General features: G+C 54.1%; 1 protein-coding gene across 1 annotated transcript in view; it reads left to right on the top strand.

Moving 5' to 3' along the window:
- Nucleotides 1-18,211, top strand: part of NCS1 (neuronal calcium sensor 1) — a 50,774-nt gene that overhangs the window by 23,590 nt on the left and 8,973 nt on the right. The window contains exons 3-7 of the mRNA XM_055333315.1: nt 10,802-10,940; nt 12,157-12,235; nt 13,439-13,527; nt 13,878-13,955; nt 15,487-15,604. Coding sequence (XP_055189290.1) covers nt 10,802-10,940; nt 12,157-12,235; nt 13,439-13,527; nt 13,878-13,955; nt 15,487-15,585 — 484 coding nt within the window. The 3' untranslated portion in view covers nt 15,586-15,604. The remainder of the gene's footprint in view (nt 1-10,801; nt 10,941-12,156; nt 12,236-13,438; nt 13,528-13,877; nt 13,956-15,486; nt 15,605-18,211) is intronic.

Below are 18,211 nucleotides of genomic sequence, written 5' to 3'. Positions count from 1 at the left end.
GTGATCAGTTAGGCTGGACCAAGGATGACCGAGAGGTTTCTTCTTGGATGCCAGCCCTGATCAATCCGTAGTGGGCTATGTTAAGAAGGATTCTGAGGCTCTATGTCCTGGAGCAAAGGGAAAGTGGAGCAGTGAGGGCTCCATTACAGTGAGGGCTGTAATGGGTTAGTGATGCCTGCCTGGGCTGGGGGAGAGGGGAGGGGCATATTGTTGTCTCTAGGTCACCTGTGGGATGTTCGTGGTGCTGACAGGGAGGCTCACACTAAGGTTCACCTGAGGTTAGGTGGTCCAGGAGGGGAGGAGGCAAGCCCGAATGACTTCCAGGAAAGTTTGGTGGTTTAGAAATGGACTCTAGGGCACCTGGGTGGCTCAGTCAGTGAAGCATCTGCCTTTGGCTCAGGTCCTGATCCCAGGGTCCTGGGATCGAGCCCCGAATCTGGTTCTCTGCTCTGTGGAGAGCCTGCTTCTCCCTCTCCTTCTGCCGGCAGCTCCCCCTGCTTGTGCTCAATCTCTGTCAAATAAATAAATAAAATTAAAAAAAAAAAAAAGAAAAGAAATGTTTGTAGAAATGGGCTCTAGAATGCTGAGTAGGACTCAGGTGATTCCCTGAGCCTCAGTTTCCCTGTGTGTATGGCAGGAATGATGATACCCTGGAAAGACATTCCCTGGGAAAGTCATAGCATAGTGACCAAAGGATGAAAGCCATGGCCAGTGGTCTTCTGTGCACTGTTCCAATGGGGACTGGGCCTAGAGATGTCGTACCCCCCCCCCACCCAGCCAGGAGACTCCTGGGCAGCTCTGCAGGGGGCAGGGCTGGGCTCCCCTAGGGGCCACTCAGCACAACTCCCCGTCCCTGAGTCCAGGCCACAGAGGGGGGCAGCTAGCTGGGTGACTCTGCTCATCCTGTGCTGGATACGGAGCCAGGTGCCCAGAACGTGGATGGTTCTTGGGGGTAGGGTGGGGGGGGGCGCATGGAGGGAGCAGCCACCACCACCTTCCTCCTCCCCCACATCCGAGGACCAACATGTGGGTCTGATCTGCCTCTGACCTCATTTTCATTCCTCCACTTCCCCAGGTGAGCGTTCCAGAAATGTTCCTACTTCTAGGTCTTTATCCCGGCGGCTCTGCCTTCTAGAACTCCCCACCCTTCCTTCCTGGGCCCTTGTCTACTCATATCTACCTTCTGGAACTCCCTCCCCTTCTTTCCTACCTTCCTGAAAGCCAGCTGAGCTTTCCGCTCCCAAGGCTCACCTGAGTCTCCCCCTCCAGGAAGCCTTCTGGGATTCCCCATCTGTGCATTTTCTCCCTCCCTCCCACATGGCAGCCAGAGGGGACATTGTTGAATGAAAACCTGACAATGTCCGGCTTCTGCCTAAACCCTGCCTGGAGCTCAGGGGAAGGCCATGCCTTCGGTAAGGTAATGTGAGCGTGAGGACCTGTGTGGTCTGACCCTGTGGGCCTCTCCAGTCTCACCGCTGTCTCCTTCTGCCGCCTGGCCTGCCTGACCACCTTGCCCTCTGGGCCTTCCTGACTTTTGCCTGGTCTGTCACCATGCCCCCCTGCTCTCCTGGGACACCGCTCCACTTCTTTGCTTGGCTACCGACTCCCACCCTTAGGGCTTCTCCCCTGAAACCCCAGGACTCCCAGGTGAGTGAAGGCGCCCCCGCCCCCCTACAGCCGGGGACACAGCAGGCAGTGGTTACTCATCTGTCAGCCTCCCTGCTTCCTTTCCTGGCCCTGGGGGCTGGCCTTGCTTGGTTCACCCCTGCATCCCCAGGGCCTGGCTGCAGCAGGTGCTCAGCCTCCAGGAGGCACATCCCAAGGGCCTCACATCCGTTGCCTCATTGACTCCTGAGAGCTGCCCTGGGGGCCGGAATTGTGTCCTGCAAGCTCTCACACGTGGCCTCATTCCGTTCCTCCTCACCGGCACCCGGAGGACAGAGGTGGATCCCTTCATAGCATTTCCTAGATGGGGCCCCTGAACCTTGGGGCCCTGCCTTGCTCACATCTGTGTTTTCCCTGGGGAAGGCAGGGCAGAGCAGCCAGGTGGGCTTCAGAACCAGGGCGCTGGGCTTGAGTACCCATGCCTCACGTTGAGCAACCTTGGATAAGTTACTTGACTTGTCAGGGCCTTGGTTTCCCCATCTGGAAAACGAGGGTAATGATAGTCAAACTTTATAGGAATATTGTAAAGAACAAATTATCTAATCCGCATAAAATATCTGGAGCAGAGCCTAGTGAGCGTGTCCCTGTTGGTGGTATTGATAATGATCCTGATATCATCCATCATCAGTACAACCCATGGAGTGGTCTGGAGATTCAGGGTCCCCTCCTCATTATGACTATGGGAAAACTGAGGCCCAGAACAGTGGCATGACTTTGGATCATTTGCCAAGCTGGTATTTCAGCTTCGAGCTGGACAAGGACTCAGCCATGGGAGGGCTCAGGAAAGAGCAAGCTTGGAGATGCGGTGGGAACAGGCTCAGCATGTTTGAGGCCCGCCCGTGAAGAGCCGTGGCTGAGGCTCCCATAACAGAGCTGGGGCCCCAGGCCTTGTGACACCCAGTCCTTGGGGTGGGGTGACTCTCTCTGAAGAGTTATAAAGACAAGAGCTTATCTTTCTCTGCCAGAAAGTTCTATGGGCCTCAAGTACATGTCCTTTGGTTCATTTTGGAGACGCCTTCAAGGTGAGGAGACAGCAGACTCAGTGCCTTCCTCCGGCCCTCCTGGGTCAGCCCACGGCCCAGCTCACTGTGGTATTCTAGAATGGCTACATCCCATAGGGTGAAGCTAGACTGGAGATGATTAAACAGGATACACATGCCACCACTCTCCCTGCCCAGTGCCCATAGCAGACATTAGTAATGGATCACAGATTATGGCACTCTGGATCAGCCTCCTCCAGTGCTGATCCAGTGGCACTGGGAGGACACTGCCATTGTCACAGGCACACAAAATGAGACCACTTGTTACCCCTCGATCGCCCCGAACCTCACTGGCTCACTGGGGCTATAGGTGGCCCACCATCCCCTCTATGTTTTGCAAGGAAACAGGTAGGATGAGCACCTGCATCCCAAGCGCCCTGGCCCCTTCTCATGGGATCCTCTTTCCACTCAGCCCCCAGCTAGTCCTTTCATGTCCTAAACAGCTCTCAGGGCACTCAAGAGCTGGGGACCGTGCCGATGCCTGCCCTCCCTGGGAAAACTCAGGGCTCCTGAGCCTCACCTGCCAGGGAGCAGACCATCTGGGTGGGAGTGGGGAGCCAGGAGGGAGGCATATGCAGAGACCCACCCAGCCACGTAGAGTTTTCTCTCCTACCTGCGAAGTGCCTGCATGGATCCAGCCCGAACAGTGGCTTTGGCTTCCTCCTGTCCGTCTGTCTGTCTCTCTGTCTCTACTCCACCCTCTCTCAGTGCACGTGGAATAAAGCCCTAATCCCTTACCTCGCCCTCCCTTACCGGGATCTGTCACTTCACCTTCTCCCTTGGCCTTGTGGGACCCACTGGGGACCCCCACTTGCTGTCCCTCACCCACACCAGGCTCACTCCTGCCTCCTAGAACCCCCGTCCTTGCTGTGCCCTCTGTGCCCCCATCTTGGCATCTCCACCCCAGTGTCATCTCTTCGGAGAGGCCTGCCTGACCGCCCAGTCCTTATTTCTCCAGTGTGCTGTAGGATCACCTTGTTTCATGCTGACTTTCTGTGCAGCCGGGTAACCAAGGCCTAGGTTGTCAGGAGTGCAAGGCCAGACTGCAGCATTGGGGTGCTCAGGCCAGCAGCCCCAGGGCTTGCATTCTGCACCGGGCTCCCATTGAGTGCTCTCCGGGGTCATCTCAGGGTCTTGCAGCCCTGCACTGCTGTGTGCTTCTCTGTATTTGTGGGGAGGAGGCTGGAGGCTGAGGGGTGAGGTCAGGGTCGGGGTCCACAGCCAGTTTGGGCCCCTGCCCCTTGCTCCTGACCATCTCCATTCCTGTGCTGAGCCTGATTTGTCACCACGGCAGATCTGGAACCTCAGTGGGGATTGAGAAGCTGCAGCAGGTCCCAGGCCCTTATGATGATTGTGAAGTTGCTGTCACTCAGAGAGGAGAGAGACAGCAGGGCACAGATAACCTGCCCCCCCTTCCCCAGCCCCGATCCCCATGAACACAGGCAGAGGGCCAGGAAGCTGGGAAGTAAGAGTGTGTGGGGTGGCAGCACCATGTGTTAAGGTTACCTTTCTCTTTTATATTTTCTATTTTCCAAATTTTCTGAAGAAATTGAAGCTCAGAGGGGCGGAGACACTTGCCCAGGTGGCCCAGTGCTGTGTGTGTGTGTGTGTGTGTGTGTGTGTGTGTGTGTGTGTGTGTGTAGTCAGGGCCCAGCTCACTCCACCTCCATGGCCCAGCCTGTGGGAGCTCCATTCTGCTGGCTCTTGCCTGGGCAGGCCCCCAAAGCTGAAGACCACAGGGGCTGAGGGGAAGGACAGAAAGGAAGGGGCATCCTCCTCATGGGTGTGTTTGGGATCCTCCTCCAGGATCTGCGCTGGGAGAGGAGCACCACGGGAGGGGGGTGTTTGTAAAGGTAATGGTGCACCACTGGGGTCGCGCTGGGGCTGATTGCAGCTGGGGGGGGGCGGGTGATGCTCTGTGGTGCATCTGTGTCTTCCCCACCCTTCCTGCTGCAGAAGGCAATGTTGCCACGCTTTACCCTGGGCATGGAGGGAGGAGGCCGGCAGGAAGCTACAGCCTGGTCTCAAGCTGGCTCCCCGGGTGGAGTGAATCTTGGGAAGTCCTAGCAGGCTGAGGCCTTTGGGCCTTGCTCAGGGGCCCTCAGAGGACAAGAAGCCAAACTGGAATTGGACCCCTGCGTCATGGCAAGGATTTGTTCATTCATTCACCCACTCATTCACTTGTTTGCCTGGGAAGCCTTTACTGAGCACCTACTGTGTGCCAGGCCAGGGCTGGGGGCCAGCCAGCACCCAGGGAGACCTGGTGGCTGGAGCCCCCTGGGGGACACAGGCATGACCCAAGCTGGTGCGGTGGGGAAGTGCTTCTGTTAGTGGTAGTGGCGTTCAGCCTTTGGTGCTTTATGAAATGACAGATTTCTTTTTTCCTTTCCCTTTCAAAGAAGTGTAAGAATGCACTTGTCAGAGCTCCGACTTTGTCTTCTCATCCCCACCCTGTCTCGGAGAGCTGGCTCCCAAACACAGCCAACCCTGTCACACACCCCTGCTCATGAGGCTGGGAACTATGCAAGGTGCTCAGGAGCCGTGCCCGTTTCCCAGGTGGGGTTCTGTAGCTTTCTTTCTGATTCCCAGAGCTGTCTCTGCTCCTGGGGAACTAAGAACCCCTGTTCTCGAACAAGACTTCAGGACTAGTGACAGGTACAGAGATCATTGATTTAATAAAATGTCTTCTTACTTCAATAAAAAAAAGACTTAAAAATCAAAAAATAGCTTCCACAAGTCCTCGTAACTAAGGAAGGTTTATAAAAGAGAAAGCAAATCTAGGTAGACTTGTGATTGTCGTTTGGTTTGGTTTTTCAAAGCTTTTGTTTGCTGCAATAATTTTTTTAAAGTTGCTCATTTTTTTTTTAGTGGCGAATGGTTGATTGTTTTCATGGTTCATTGATCCATGTGGATGTAAACAACTCTTACTCTCTAGGATTCATTTTCTCTAATCACATACTGTATTACACCAAACTTTATCTGTATTTGATATTTTTATACCTTCTCTGGAACATTCTGTAATACTTTTCATTACTTTTTTTTTTTTTATAAGATCCTACTTATTTGAGTGAGAGAGAGAGAGAAAACATGAGCAGGAAGAGGGGCAGAGGGAGAAGCAGACTCCCCACTGAGCAGGGAGCCCCATGCAGGGCTTGATCCGAGGACCCCAAGATCAGGACCTGAGCCAAAGGCAGATGCTTAACTGACTGAGCCACCCAGGTGCCCCACATTTTTTCTTTAATGTGGTGAAATACTCATAATGTAAAATTCACTATCCTGACCATTAAGGTTGTGTAGGGGAGTGGCCTCCGAGTAAGTGTCTCGGGGCTGAGTGACTGGAATGGGTGGGGGCATTGGGGGTGTCGGTGTTCTAGAACCTCCTCCTTGGGGCAGCTGGCAGGACAGGGTGGCTGGGGCGGGGGGAGTCCATGGCATCTCGGGCTCTGCTGTGTGGGAGAGGTTGGGAGTAGGAGCTCGGCATCCAGCAGATGTTCAGGGCATCCTTCACTGTCTACGACACTGCTGCCATTTGTGGAAGCTCACCCAGGGCCTGGGAGGCAGGTACTGTGTTGGTTCCCACCTCACCAATCAGGAAACTGAGGCTCAGAATGGGGAAGTCACCTGCTGAGGGTCACACACGGGTCAAAGATGGGTGCTGGGATCGAGCCCGGTCTGCTGAGGAAGCTTGAGCCCTTCCTTTTCAGTTCTTTAAATTATAAAAAAAAATTAACTTGTTTATTTGACGGAATTCATACATGCTCAGTGCAGCCGATGAAACCATCAGCACAGAGCTAATAATAATAAATAAAAGGATCTTTTCCCACCTCCTTTCCACCACACACTTGGGGCATTTGTCTGAAGTGGGTGGCATGGCTCCGTGAGGTCTGTGGTGGATCTCCAGGGCTGTCAGTCATTGATGGTGCCTGGAGATTGTGGGGCTGGGCCCCAAGATCCTGCCCCAAATCCTGACTGTTCTGGTCACCCCAGGTTATCAGTTTGTGGTGGTAACCACAGCACGATTTTTGTGTCTTCCTCCCCTCGCCCCCCGCCTGGCCTGTTCTGCCCCAGTGGCAATGCTGGGACCTCTGTGGCCTCCCCCCGGCCCCCTGAGTCCAGAAACAAGCAGAAGGGGCTGAGGAAGTGGGTCCACTGAGCACTTTGGGCCTCAAAGGGCAGGATGTCTGATACAGCCCTCCCTCCCTATCCAGCACAAACACAGAGGTGTGGCAGAGGGTTCTAGTTCTGGCTGCCTCATTTGCCAGCTGTGTGACTCCTTTCAGCATTTACTGAGCACCTACTGTATGCCAGGCACAGTGTTGGGCCCCACAGACGTAGGGCTGGTCTAGGAGACATGGGCCACCAGTGGCCTGGGTGCTGCACCCACTGGTCCAGCATCACATAGGTTATGCAAGTCAGTCACCAGGCACAGCCATACAAGGTGCCACCGAGGCCCCGGCCAGGGAGAGGGTGCTGGGAGTGCTGGGACCAGAGTGTGACTTGGTCTGCAGTGGCCAGAGGGAGCTTCTGTAGGGGAGACACCAAAGCCAAGAATGAAAGGGTGAGTGGGAATCAGCAGGGTAGGGAGGGGAAGAACTGGCTAAGCAGAAGGCATGCTGAGTGAAGGCCCTGAGCCAGGGCAAGACTTGATCTTCCCCAGCCTCAGTTTCCCCATCGGTAAAATGGGCATACTAGTTCTTGCCTCCTGGGCTCAGTGGGACCACTGGGTGACATCGTGCCTGGAAAGTACACAGCCATTTCCCTGGCTCTCAGTAGGTCTGGGGTGACCCCCCATCCCTGCTGTGGCTAGGCAGAGTGCCCCCACCTTCTCAGGATGAACAAGGGGGTTGCACGGTGTGTGGGTAGCAAGGCTTCACCAGGTGTTAATGCAGCGGTGTTCCCGCCTGGCTGGAGGAGGGGCAGGTGATCCTGGGAGGCAGGAGAGCTGGGTCTGAGCCCTGATCTTGCTGCTAACTTGCTGTGTGACCTCGAGCCAGTCTCTCTCCCTCTCTGGGCCCCCAGTTCCCTGTCAATCCACAGAAAGGTGGGGAGACATCCATGGTTCTCTGGCCATCTGAAGGATGCTCTCAGGTTCTGGCCATGGTTCCAGGGGCTCAGGAAGAAGACACTGGATACCTGGGCTCTCACTCCCCTTGCCCCTGTCTGGCAGTTTGTATGCCTGTCTGTCCGTCCGTCCATCTATCCATCCATCCATTCATCCATCTCCCTGGGCAAACACTTACTGAGCCCACATGGTACACCAGGGCCTGTGCCAGGCAGGGGGCTCTGCAGTGTCAGAGCGGTTACAGTTGGATGGGGACACAGCCTGGGGCATACATGATACAGTGCGCTGGGGTCTTCCAAAGAGTGAGGGAGCAGAGGAGCCTGTCAGGCTCTGGGGGACCTGGCCTGCATTCGCGGAACGAGTGACATCTAAGCTGGGACTTGGTAGTGGTAGGTGAGTGGATCAGCCCAACCTTGAAGAGAAGGAAGATGTGTGTTTTGCAGGCAGAGAGAACCTGTAGGCAAGGAGGCCTGGAGGCTGGAGATCGTATGGCAAGTTCTAGAAAGTGTGGTTGGGTGTGGAATTATGGAGGTGCCTGGCAAGAAGAGCCTGGGGCATCAGGCTGGGACATGCCCCCCCCCAGGGGTGGGCTTCCTGGGGCCCTGTGACGGTGACAGCCTTTGCAGGGGTAATTGGACAGGCCCCCCCCAAAGGCTCCCCACTCTGTCAGCCTCCAATAAAGGCTATAGGGCCCCCACCACGGGCTCACGCAGCTGCTCTTGGCTCCTGCCATGCTGAGCAAACCGCCTTCCCCTCCCAGAGCACCCCCCCCCAAACCGGGAGCCACCCGCAGGGACCCTCTGGGAGAGACTTTTGTCTTCTCTTTATTATTTATTATTGTAACAGTCTTTTCAGATCACTTAAGTACATATATCCACTGTGGGGAAATGAGGGGCTCTGGGAGTGATCTGGTGACACAGGAGCCTGTGGGGGGGGGTGCAGGGGGCCAGGCACGTCCCTTCCTCCTGCCCAGGGACCTGTCTTGGCCAGGGGGGCCCCCGGGTCTTGGACCAAGTCTTGTCCCTGAAACGCGCCTTCTCCCCAGCTGTGTGTTCTGCTCAGGTCTGAAGTTCGGAGTCCAGAGCACCCGGCTGGGAAGAAGAATTTAGGGGAGGGACCTGCAAGGGGTGGAGTGGAGTCCCTTCCTGGTACCTGCGGTGGGAGGGCACCCGACCTCTTACCTCATCTGTGAACCCCGCATCACTGAACCCACCTGGCAGGGCTAAGGTGGCGACTGCAGTGGGGAGCAGCCAGGAAGGCTGAGCTCAGAGCCCGGGACCCGGGGCTGTCACCAGAGGTCCAGATGGAGGGTGAGATGGGGCAGCGATCCTGTTCCTGAGCAGGGACCTGGCCTCCCTGGGCCTCTGCTCCCCCAAGGGCCCAGGGGGAGGCCCGGGGTGGCAGTGCACAGAGACCTGGCCTCCTTCCTGACCTCCAGCCCAGCCCCAGGAGGGAAGCCCCCAGCCACCCCATTCCATCTTCCTGCCTCCCCCTCCCCCCAGCAATGCTCATCCCTGGGGAGCAGCTGGTGTGTTAACAAGAGGCTTGTTTTCTCATTAACCTCTGACCTCAGTTGTGAGGCTAGAGATCCCTGAGTGTCCTGCATGTTCCTTTAGGTCCCTGTGTGTGCAGAGACCACCCAGGCCCCTTAGGCCACCCCCTGTGGGTGGAAGACGGAGGCTTCTCCACATGCTCCCTCTCTGGAGGGGCCCCCCCCCACCGTGCCACCTCCGAGGGTCCAAGCACGGGACTCTCGGAGTCAACCTCCTGGGACACGAGGGTCAATGACACCTTCACCAGAAGGTCTCCGTTAGAGCAGAGCAATGGGGCAGGTGAAAGTCTCAGTGACGCCGTGGCTCTGAGCATCTGGCCTCTTCAGTGTCGCCTTTGACCCCCGCCTCAGCTCCAGTCCAGGGTCGTGAGGACGAGCCAGTCCCCCTCCGGAGCCCCAGCCTCCTCACTCTTCAGATGGGCTTTCCTGCGAGCTTGCAGCCCGGCCGCCTTGGGCCATCAGGGAGCATGGGCCTGCACCCAGGGGCCCCGAGAGCTAAGGGCTGGGAGCAGGTAATGGCTGATCCCTCACTAGCTTCCCTTTATGCTGGGAATCCTCCTCCTCCAAGGAATCCTCCTCCAGCTGGGTTGCTAAGCTACCCACAGGAGCCAACTCATGAATTGGTTTACAACAACTCCTCCGAGTCCCTAATACGAAAGACCATGCTATTGATGATTTTTTTATGCTCAGCCCCGTGTTAAGTACTCTATTTCATCTCATGTGATCCTGACCCCGACAGGTGTGATAGCTGTCCCCTTTTATGGATGCGGGCATTGAGGCTCAGAGAGGTGAAGGCACTTGCCCGAGGTTGCACAGTCTGCAGATGGCAAAGCTGGAGTTTGGACTACAGAGCCATGCTGCCGTCAGCGAGCTGCGTATCTGCAGGATCCTGTGCTGGGCACTGGAAATACAGGGTGGACCAACCAGGATGCCCTCTGAGCTGGCTGCGTCCGTTAGCACAGATCCCTGGGAACAGAGGTGGGGGGTGCATACTGGGGGTGCAGGCGTGTGGGAGGAGCCAGCTGCCAGCCCCATATGGTGGCTCTGCCCACCAGCAGCACCGCCAGCACCGCCAGCCTGCCCCCCTCTGTGGTGCCAGGAGGGGCTCAGTGGAGAAGGTGGGGGAGGCGGAATGCCTGATGTAAGCGCCACTTTGGGGGGGCTGGTTTGTATTAGTTGTTTCAGCTCCGCCGTGTGGAGTGCAGGCCTGGGGGGCTGAGTGCTCTGTGCACAGTGTTAATTCTCACGGCAACTCTTACACCCCTTGTATGGATGAGGCTCAGAGAGATGCAGTCACCTGTCCCAGGTCACACAGCTAGCCAGAGGCAGAGGTGAGATGAGCCCCTGCTGGACGGCCAGGCCTGGGCCCACCACCCGCCAGATGGAGATTCACAGCCTTCTGGGGTGCTGGGAAGGAGCTGCTGGTAGGTGGGTGGTGTTGGCGCCTCCTTTACCCTCTCTCACCTGGTCTGCTACCTCCAGGTACAAGGGCTTCATCAAGGATTGCCCCAGCGGGCAGCTGGATGCTGCAGGCTTCCAGAAAATCTATAAGCAGTTCTTCCCATTTGGAGATCCTACCAAGTTTGCCACGTTTGTTTTCAACGTCTTTGATGAAAACAAGGTGAGCTGGGGATCGACAGGCCGGCGCCCAGCCCAGGTCCCCTCCCTCCTGCAGGCGCCCGCAGCGTCTCCACACCCACGCTCTCCTGCCGATGTTCCCTTCTGGAGAAGGAACATGCACCCGTGTGCACATGCACACACACGCACAGACGCTGATGCATGCAAATACATGACTACGTCTGCACACACGTGCACACACGTACACAATGCACGCACCACGCCACATGGAGATGTGTGCACACATACACATATGCACTCATATGTATACTTGACCTTTCTCTTACAAGCACAAAATGCAAATGCTTGCAGGGATAATCACAGGATTTAGAATCATGACTGACATTTACTGAACATTTACTACGTGCTAAGCTTTTTACATGGATTATTTTGACTGAGGCTTTGCAGTCAGCTACCTGTGGGGTAGGTCCTTTTAATAACTCCATTTTGCAGCTGGGGAAACTGAGTCTCTGAGCTCTTTTTTTTTTGTGCCTGCCTCCTTTCACCGAGCATTATGTTTTCAAGGCTCATCTGTGTTGTAGCACACGTCCCCTCCTGGCGATGGCCGTGCTGACAGTTGGCGTATCCGCTGTCAGGGCGCCCACTGTTCTTAGCACCCTGTCCCACGCCTGCATTTTTTCAGTCTCCCTCATGTTCATGGTGGATTCACTGTGACGAGTTTGCACGCTCTGTGCTGCAGGACACTCAATTGTTTCTGTCGTGTCATGCCCTGGCTTTCTCCTCAGGTGCTGTCAGGCTGACAGTCACACTGCCTGGCCCTGGGAAGAGTTCTGCCCTCCCCAGGTTTCAGTTTCTCCTACTTGCAAAACAGATTTGCAGAGTAAAGTCTAGAGCCCTGACTCCTCAAAAGTGTGTGAGCCTGTAGTTCTAGGCCAAGGGGAAAGGAGATTTCCAGGCAGCTCCGGCCCAGAGAGGGGGTGTGTGTTGGTGGTGCCTTCTGGCTCTTTGTCCCATCAGACATGGAGTTGGGCTCTGCCTTTAGCTTCACTCCTTCCTCTGTCCCCTTGGCCTGACCTGACCCATCTCTAATCCTGCCCCCTACCCCATCTCTTGTCACCTGACTCGCACCCTCTCCACTTGGGCATCCGTCCATTGGCCGTGGGTATCTGGTGCCTGCCGCCGCCCATCACACACCCACGGTCCAGCCTGACCAGAGACCCAGTACTGACCGAGGCCACCCCGCCCCTTTCTCCTGTCAGGACGGCCGGATTGAGTTCTCCGAGTTCATCCAGGCGCTGTCGGTGACCTCGAGGGGAACACTGGACGAGAAGCTTCGGTGTAAGTCCCGTCCCTGGTTCTGTCAGGCAGCCACTGCCTGGGCCCAGGCTTGGAGGGAGCCCAGATCACCGGGCCAGGCCAGATGTCCTGCCTTTCCAGGTCAGAGGAGCTTCCCTGGGGGTGGCCATGGAGAAGGAACACAGCTTACTGAGAGGCAGGGTAGACAGATGGGGCAGGTCAACAGGTGCAGACGGAGGCCGCGGGTAGTGTGGTGTTGCATTAAGAGACCTGGTTCCAGTGCTGGCTGCACCTCTTAGGACGCCACTGCTTTAATGACTGGTGTCATTCAGCCACTTCCTCACTCATTCACACAGCAGATAATCCACAGTCCACGGCCACAGTCCGTGCTGGCCAGGAGGCCGGGAAGCCGTGGAGAGCCAGAGGGGCAGGCACCCACTCACAGCTGGCTGTCTAGCCTGGGAATATGATTTTGAAAAATCCCATAAAACTGCAGCCGAGGCAAGAAGGGGTGGGTGAGTGGGCGGACAGGAGAGGAACTGACCCTCTGAGGTGTCAGGAGCTGTGCCAGGCAGGGGGAGAGCTGGCCTGACCAGGAGGAGGGAGGAGGGTGTGCAGAGCAGGGGAATAGCATGTGCAAGGCCCTGGGGCCGAGGTCCAGGCCCAGGCTAGAACATGGGGTACAAAAGGGAGTCTGAAGAGAGGGGGAAACAGTCAAGCCAGAATTCACCATTCTCCTGGACCTTTATGCTGCATTGCGTTGGCAACAAGAAAACCCTGCAGTTTCTCTTTCTTTCTTTCTTTTTTTAAGGAATAAAGGAGGATTTTATTCTTGTAAAAGCTACACTCCCACCCCTATCCTGGGTGTATTATCTTACTTTCTAAGTTGACCAGAGCAGGAAGCTGTGTGATTATGGGAGCGGAGTGGGTGAAGAGGAGGCAGAGAGTGGTGGGGGGAGAAAGGGGGTGCCCTTGGGGGTCCCCCTCACTCAACAACCCAGCCTCAGCTCCCGCTCCCACAGACCCAGAACCCTCTCCTTATTTTTAGTTTCTTTTTTTCTTTTTTTTTCTTTTAACCCTAGTTGAAATGTGTGTATGTGCATGTGCCTGTCTGTCCATCCCTGTTTGTCCTGATGTGAATCCTTGTTGCTGATGAGTAATGTGGCTCCCCAGCCTGTTGCGGGGCTGGAGGGGGGAAGGGGCATGACCGAGCCTGCTGACTCCATCCCCACTGCTTGATTGCAGGGGCCTTCAAGCTCTATGATCTGGATAACGACGGCTACATCACCAGGAACGAGATGCTGGACATTGTGGATGCCATTTACCAGATGGTGGTGAGGCCTGGGCCTTATGGGGTAGGAGGGGCAGGAGGGGCAGAAGGGGTGACACATTTAGGGACAGGATCTGATCATCCCCGAGGGTGCCTGCTTGCCTAGCTGGCTGCTCCCCGCCACCCCACCCCACCAGGGTGAGAATTGGCCAGGGGAGGGGTCACCATGTGCATCTGCAAGGTGGGCAGGGGCTGGGGGGACAGAGTGTTCCAGAGCAGGAGGCAGAGAGGACAGGGGTGGGGTGGGGAGTGTCTGCATCTGGAACCACCCAGATCTGGAGGGCAGATTTTGGGCTAGGACCCCAAAGCCCTGAGTTCCAGGAGCCCACTGGCCACCTTGTCTCTCCCTGGCAGGGGAACACCGTGGAGCTCCCTGAGGAAGAGAACACCCCCGAGAAGAGGGTGGACCGGATCTTTGCCATGATGGACAAGGTGAGCCCCGGGTGAGGCTGGTCCTTGACTGGGGAAGTAAGGTGGGGGGACCAGGCCCTGGACCGCAGTGGGTGGGCCAGGCAGACCCTCAGAGATGCATAGATGTTCAGCTCAGGGCCTGGCCTGCTGCAGTGTCCACCTGTCAACAGCCACCCCCATCAAACGTCCAGAGTTTTAGGTAAGTTTACCCAACACTTCTTTCCTCAGCTAAGATTCTTGACCGTTTTTCCTTCTTGACATGGACCCCTTTGACATATTAGAGAAGTCTCTGGGTGTCTGTGAATAATGGTGTTCGGCGCATCAGATCAAATCCATAGGATCAAAAAGGCAGCTAATGATTTTGGAATAGAGCCATCAAAATATTTTTTAAAAAGAATTTGTGATATAGCGTTCTATGAACTTCTTTATGAACACATTAGATGAGAAGGTGTAGCTGTGGGTGTCACCACTTTCCAGTTTCAAAGCAGTGACAGGTGTATGTGATGCCTGCAGTAGCGGTGATGTGCTGTGAAATTGCCCATGACCCCCACGGTTGACATAGGTCACAAGTACTGCTGGTTCTCTTGGGTATTGTCAACTACCATCATCATGGGTGGTTCGATGCTATTTAAGGGCCAAGGCCACACACTCCTTAAATCTCCCTGACTCATACCTCCTTTATTTAAGGAAACAGAGCCCACCATCCCCCAGACTGGTGTAAATTCTGCCTTCCCCAGTGACTAGCCATGGGGCCCTGGGAGGTGATCAAGCCTTGGTTTCCTTACCAGCCAAATGGGGATAAGATCACCTCTTCTTAGGGCAGCCCTGAGGAGCCCGTGAGACCAAGCATGAGACACGAAGTATGCACAAGGCCCACGGTGAGCCATCCTCAGAGGGACCCACAGGCCTCACTGTGCTTTTTGGAACTCCTGTTACTGCCCGTGTTCTCTGGGGACGGGATCTAGGGTGGGTGGTCTCCAGGCCCTTTTTTTTTTTTCCTTCTCATGGTTTTCCTTGAAAGATGCTGCAGAGGCAGGGATTCTGGCCCAAATCACCCCTACCCTGAGAGACCCACTCAGGTCCTTTTATGTGAGCTCTGCTGGGTCTCCTGGCATCCGGTGTAGGCTGCTCTAGGAGTGGTTTAAATGCCCTTGCAAGAGTGACCCCAGAGAAATGCATGAGGCTCTCAGCCCTTTGGGATTAACTGCTGTTTATGGAATTAATTGCTGTGATAATGAGAAGTATGGAGTTAGGGGCGCTTCCAGGCTGTGAGCACTTTGCACATCTTGGGCTCACAAAACACTCACCCCAGTGCCCCGAGGAATCAACGTGAGCCTGGGGAGGTGGGTTATGTCCCTGGGGTCACCCTGCCTCAAGGGCTGGGTCTGTCTGTTGCCCAACTCCTCTTATATGGGAGTTGCACTGCCTCCTTCCTGACCTAACTGGGGAAGCTCTCTCTGGGCCAGTCCTGGGATGGGCCTGGGGAGTGGGTGTCAAGGGTCCCAGGAGGCTGGGTGTCCCTCCACGTTCAGCCACTTCTCTCTGCTTGCAGAACGCCGATGGGAAGCTGACCCTGCAGGAGTTTCAGGAAGGATCAAAGGCTGACCCCTCCATTGTGCAGGCGCTGTCCCTCTATGATGGGCTGGTATAGTCCAGGACCCAGAGCTGGGGTGAGTGAAGGGGGACCTGGGAGTTGGGCTTGGGGGTGGGCGGAAAGCCAGTCACAGGATACCTAGGATTAGCTGGGTCTCCTGGCAATGCCTGGGGTCTGCCGAGCTGAAACTGAGCTAGTAGGAGGTGGCCTGGAGGTGGGGTTCGTATCAGCTAGAGCTCCTCTATCTTTGACATTTTTACATGCCCAGATTCAGCTTGAGAGTTTGCATAAATAGAAATTTCCTTGGATTGAAAACACTTTGAAAAACACAGTTGTCAGGGGATGGAGAGAGCAAGGCTGCCCATGCCCTCCGTGTGTGGACCGTGGGAGACCCAAGCCCCTGGCTCTTGTTCAGTAGCTCAGATACCATTTGTTGTTTCATCCAGTTGAATTTCTGGAAGTGCTGAACTATAGTGCCCAGAGAGGCCTCTGTGGCCAGAGGAGGACTGTCTCCTTTATTCTTCCTGATTCTCCACAACCTCTTTTTTTCTGCCTCTTCTCTGTTCGGTCCTCCATGTTGCATGGGAGGAATGGGGGTGGTGACCCCCCAAGGTCATTCTTGAACGTGCCTTCTGGTGGACAGATGATGCATTCTCTCGGTGTGTATCTGAGGATCACTGTGGGACACAGGATAATGTGTGTGTTCCACTTCACTAGATGCCATTTGAGTTTTCCCGTGTGGCCACCACATTTGATACCTCACCAGTGGTCCCCCAGAGTTCTAGCTGCCCAACTTTGCCAACACTGGATATTCCCTGTCTTTTACATTTTATACAGTAAAACGTGCACTGACTGGGCCCTCATGTGCATTGCGATGGCTTGTTATTTTAGTTTGCCTTTCTCCGGTGAGCACAGACATTGGGTGCCTGGTTATATGTACACCATCCTTTTGTGAAGTGCTGTCTCAGATATCTGTTACTGAATACTACGTTACCTCAAAACAGCTGCTGAAGAGGACTGGCATCAGGAATTTGGGCCCAGCTTAGCTGGAGGCCTTTGGCTTGAGGTTTCTCATGAGGATATAGTTAAGCTGTCAGCAAGGTGACCAGCCATCCTTGTTTGCCCGGGACTGTTCCAGAGTTAGTGCCGAAAGTCCCAAGTCCTGGGAAATACCTCAGTCTCAGGTAACCTGGATAACCCTCCGCTGCTGGCCAGGGGCCATGATGTCATCTGAAGGCTTGGTGTTGGTGGTGGGATACCCACTTCCAAGCCCATTCATTTGGTTTGTCAGCCTTGATCCTCACTGTGGGGACTTCTGCTGGTTTCCGTGGGGGTGAGCTTCCCAGGAAGGAGGAAGAGTGAGGACCCGAGATGCAGCCATCCATCTTTTCATAACCTAACCTTGGAAGTGACCCCTCATCACTTCTTTTTCAGGAGTGCCTTGACTATGTTAGGCTATGTGCATTTCTACATCAATTCTAGAATCAATGTATCCATTTCTACAAGCACACACACTGGGGGTTTTGACTGAGATTGAGTTGACTCTACAGTTCAGTTTGGGGGAGAATTGGCATCTGTGTCTTCTTATGGAGTGTTCCAATCCTTGAAAATGGTATATCCATTCATTTAGGCCTTTTAAATGTTTCCTCTATGACATTTTAATTGATTTCAGCTAAAAGATCTTTCACATCTCGTGATAGATTTATTCCTAGATGTTCACTGTTTTTGGTGGTATGATAAATAGTAATCCTAAAATTGTATTTCCTGTTTATTTCTGGTTTCTAGAAATTCAGTTGGTTTTTGTTTATTGGCGATTTATGTAAGCTGCTAACGTCATTTATCAAATCTAAGGGTCTGCCTTTGATTCTTTGGGACTATCTATGTTTTATTTCTTCCTCTCCTATCCTTCTGTCATCTATTTCTTCATCCTGCTCCCTTGCACTGGCTGGGCCCTCCAGTGCAGTGTCACTTAAGAGTAGTGAAGGTGAGTGTTCTTGTCTCCCTCTTGGTCTTGGGAAACTGCTTTCATAATTCACAATTAGATTAGTTATTTATAATTAATTCAATGGGAATTATTAGGATATCTGGCATAGGTCTTCTGTGGATAGATTTTGTCAGATTTAAAAAGTTTCGTTCACCAGGAATCATTTTTTATTTATATTCATTTATTTTTAAGTAATCTCTGCACCCAATGCAGGGTTCAAACTCACCACCTGGAGATCAAGAACCCCATGCTTTTCTGACTGAGCCAGCCAGGTGGCTCTCTTATGAGTTGTTTTTTAAAAAAATCATGAATAATGTTGAATTTCATAAAAAAAAAATTTCTGCATCTATCAAGATGCTCATATGACTTTTCTCCCTTTTTGGATTTTAACCCGATGAATGACACTGATTGGGTTTTGAATGCTAAGCCACCCTTGCATTCTTGGAATAAACTCCACTTCACCCTGGTGTGTTAGCCTTTTTATGTATCATCAGATTTGATTTGCTGATGCTTTATTTCGGGGACTTATGCTGTTCTGATGTTTCTATGAGGCTGCTGCTGCTAATGATTTTACACAAGAAATCCCTTTACATTGAAGAGACATTAGACAATATGTTAAAACAGAACACCTCCATAAAAAAGTTTATTTTTAAAAACCTTCATGTATAACCCAGATATAACCACTGTGAGCATTTTGGG

The sequence above is a fragment of the Nyctereutes procyonoides genome, unplaced genomic scaffold, assembly GCF_905146905.1.
Source record: "Nyctereutes procyonoides isolate TBG_1078 unplaced genomic scaffold, NYPRO_anot_genome, whole genome shotgun sequence".
NCBI classification, from domain to species: domain Eukaryota; kingdom Metazoa; phylum Chordata; class Mammalia; order Carnivora; family Canidae; genus Nyctereutes; species Nyctereutes procyonoides.
This window is presented reverse-complemented; position numbering and strand designations above follow the sequence as displayed.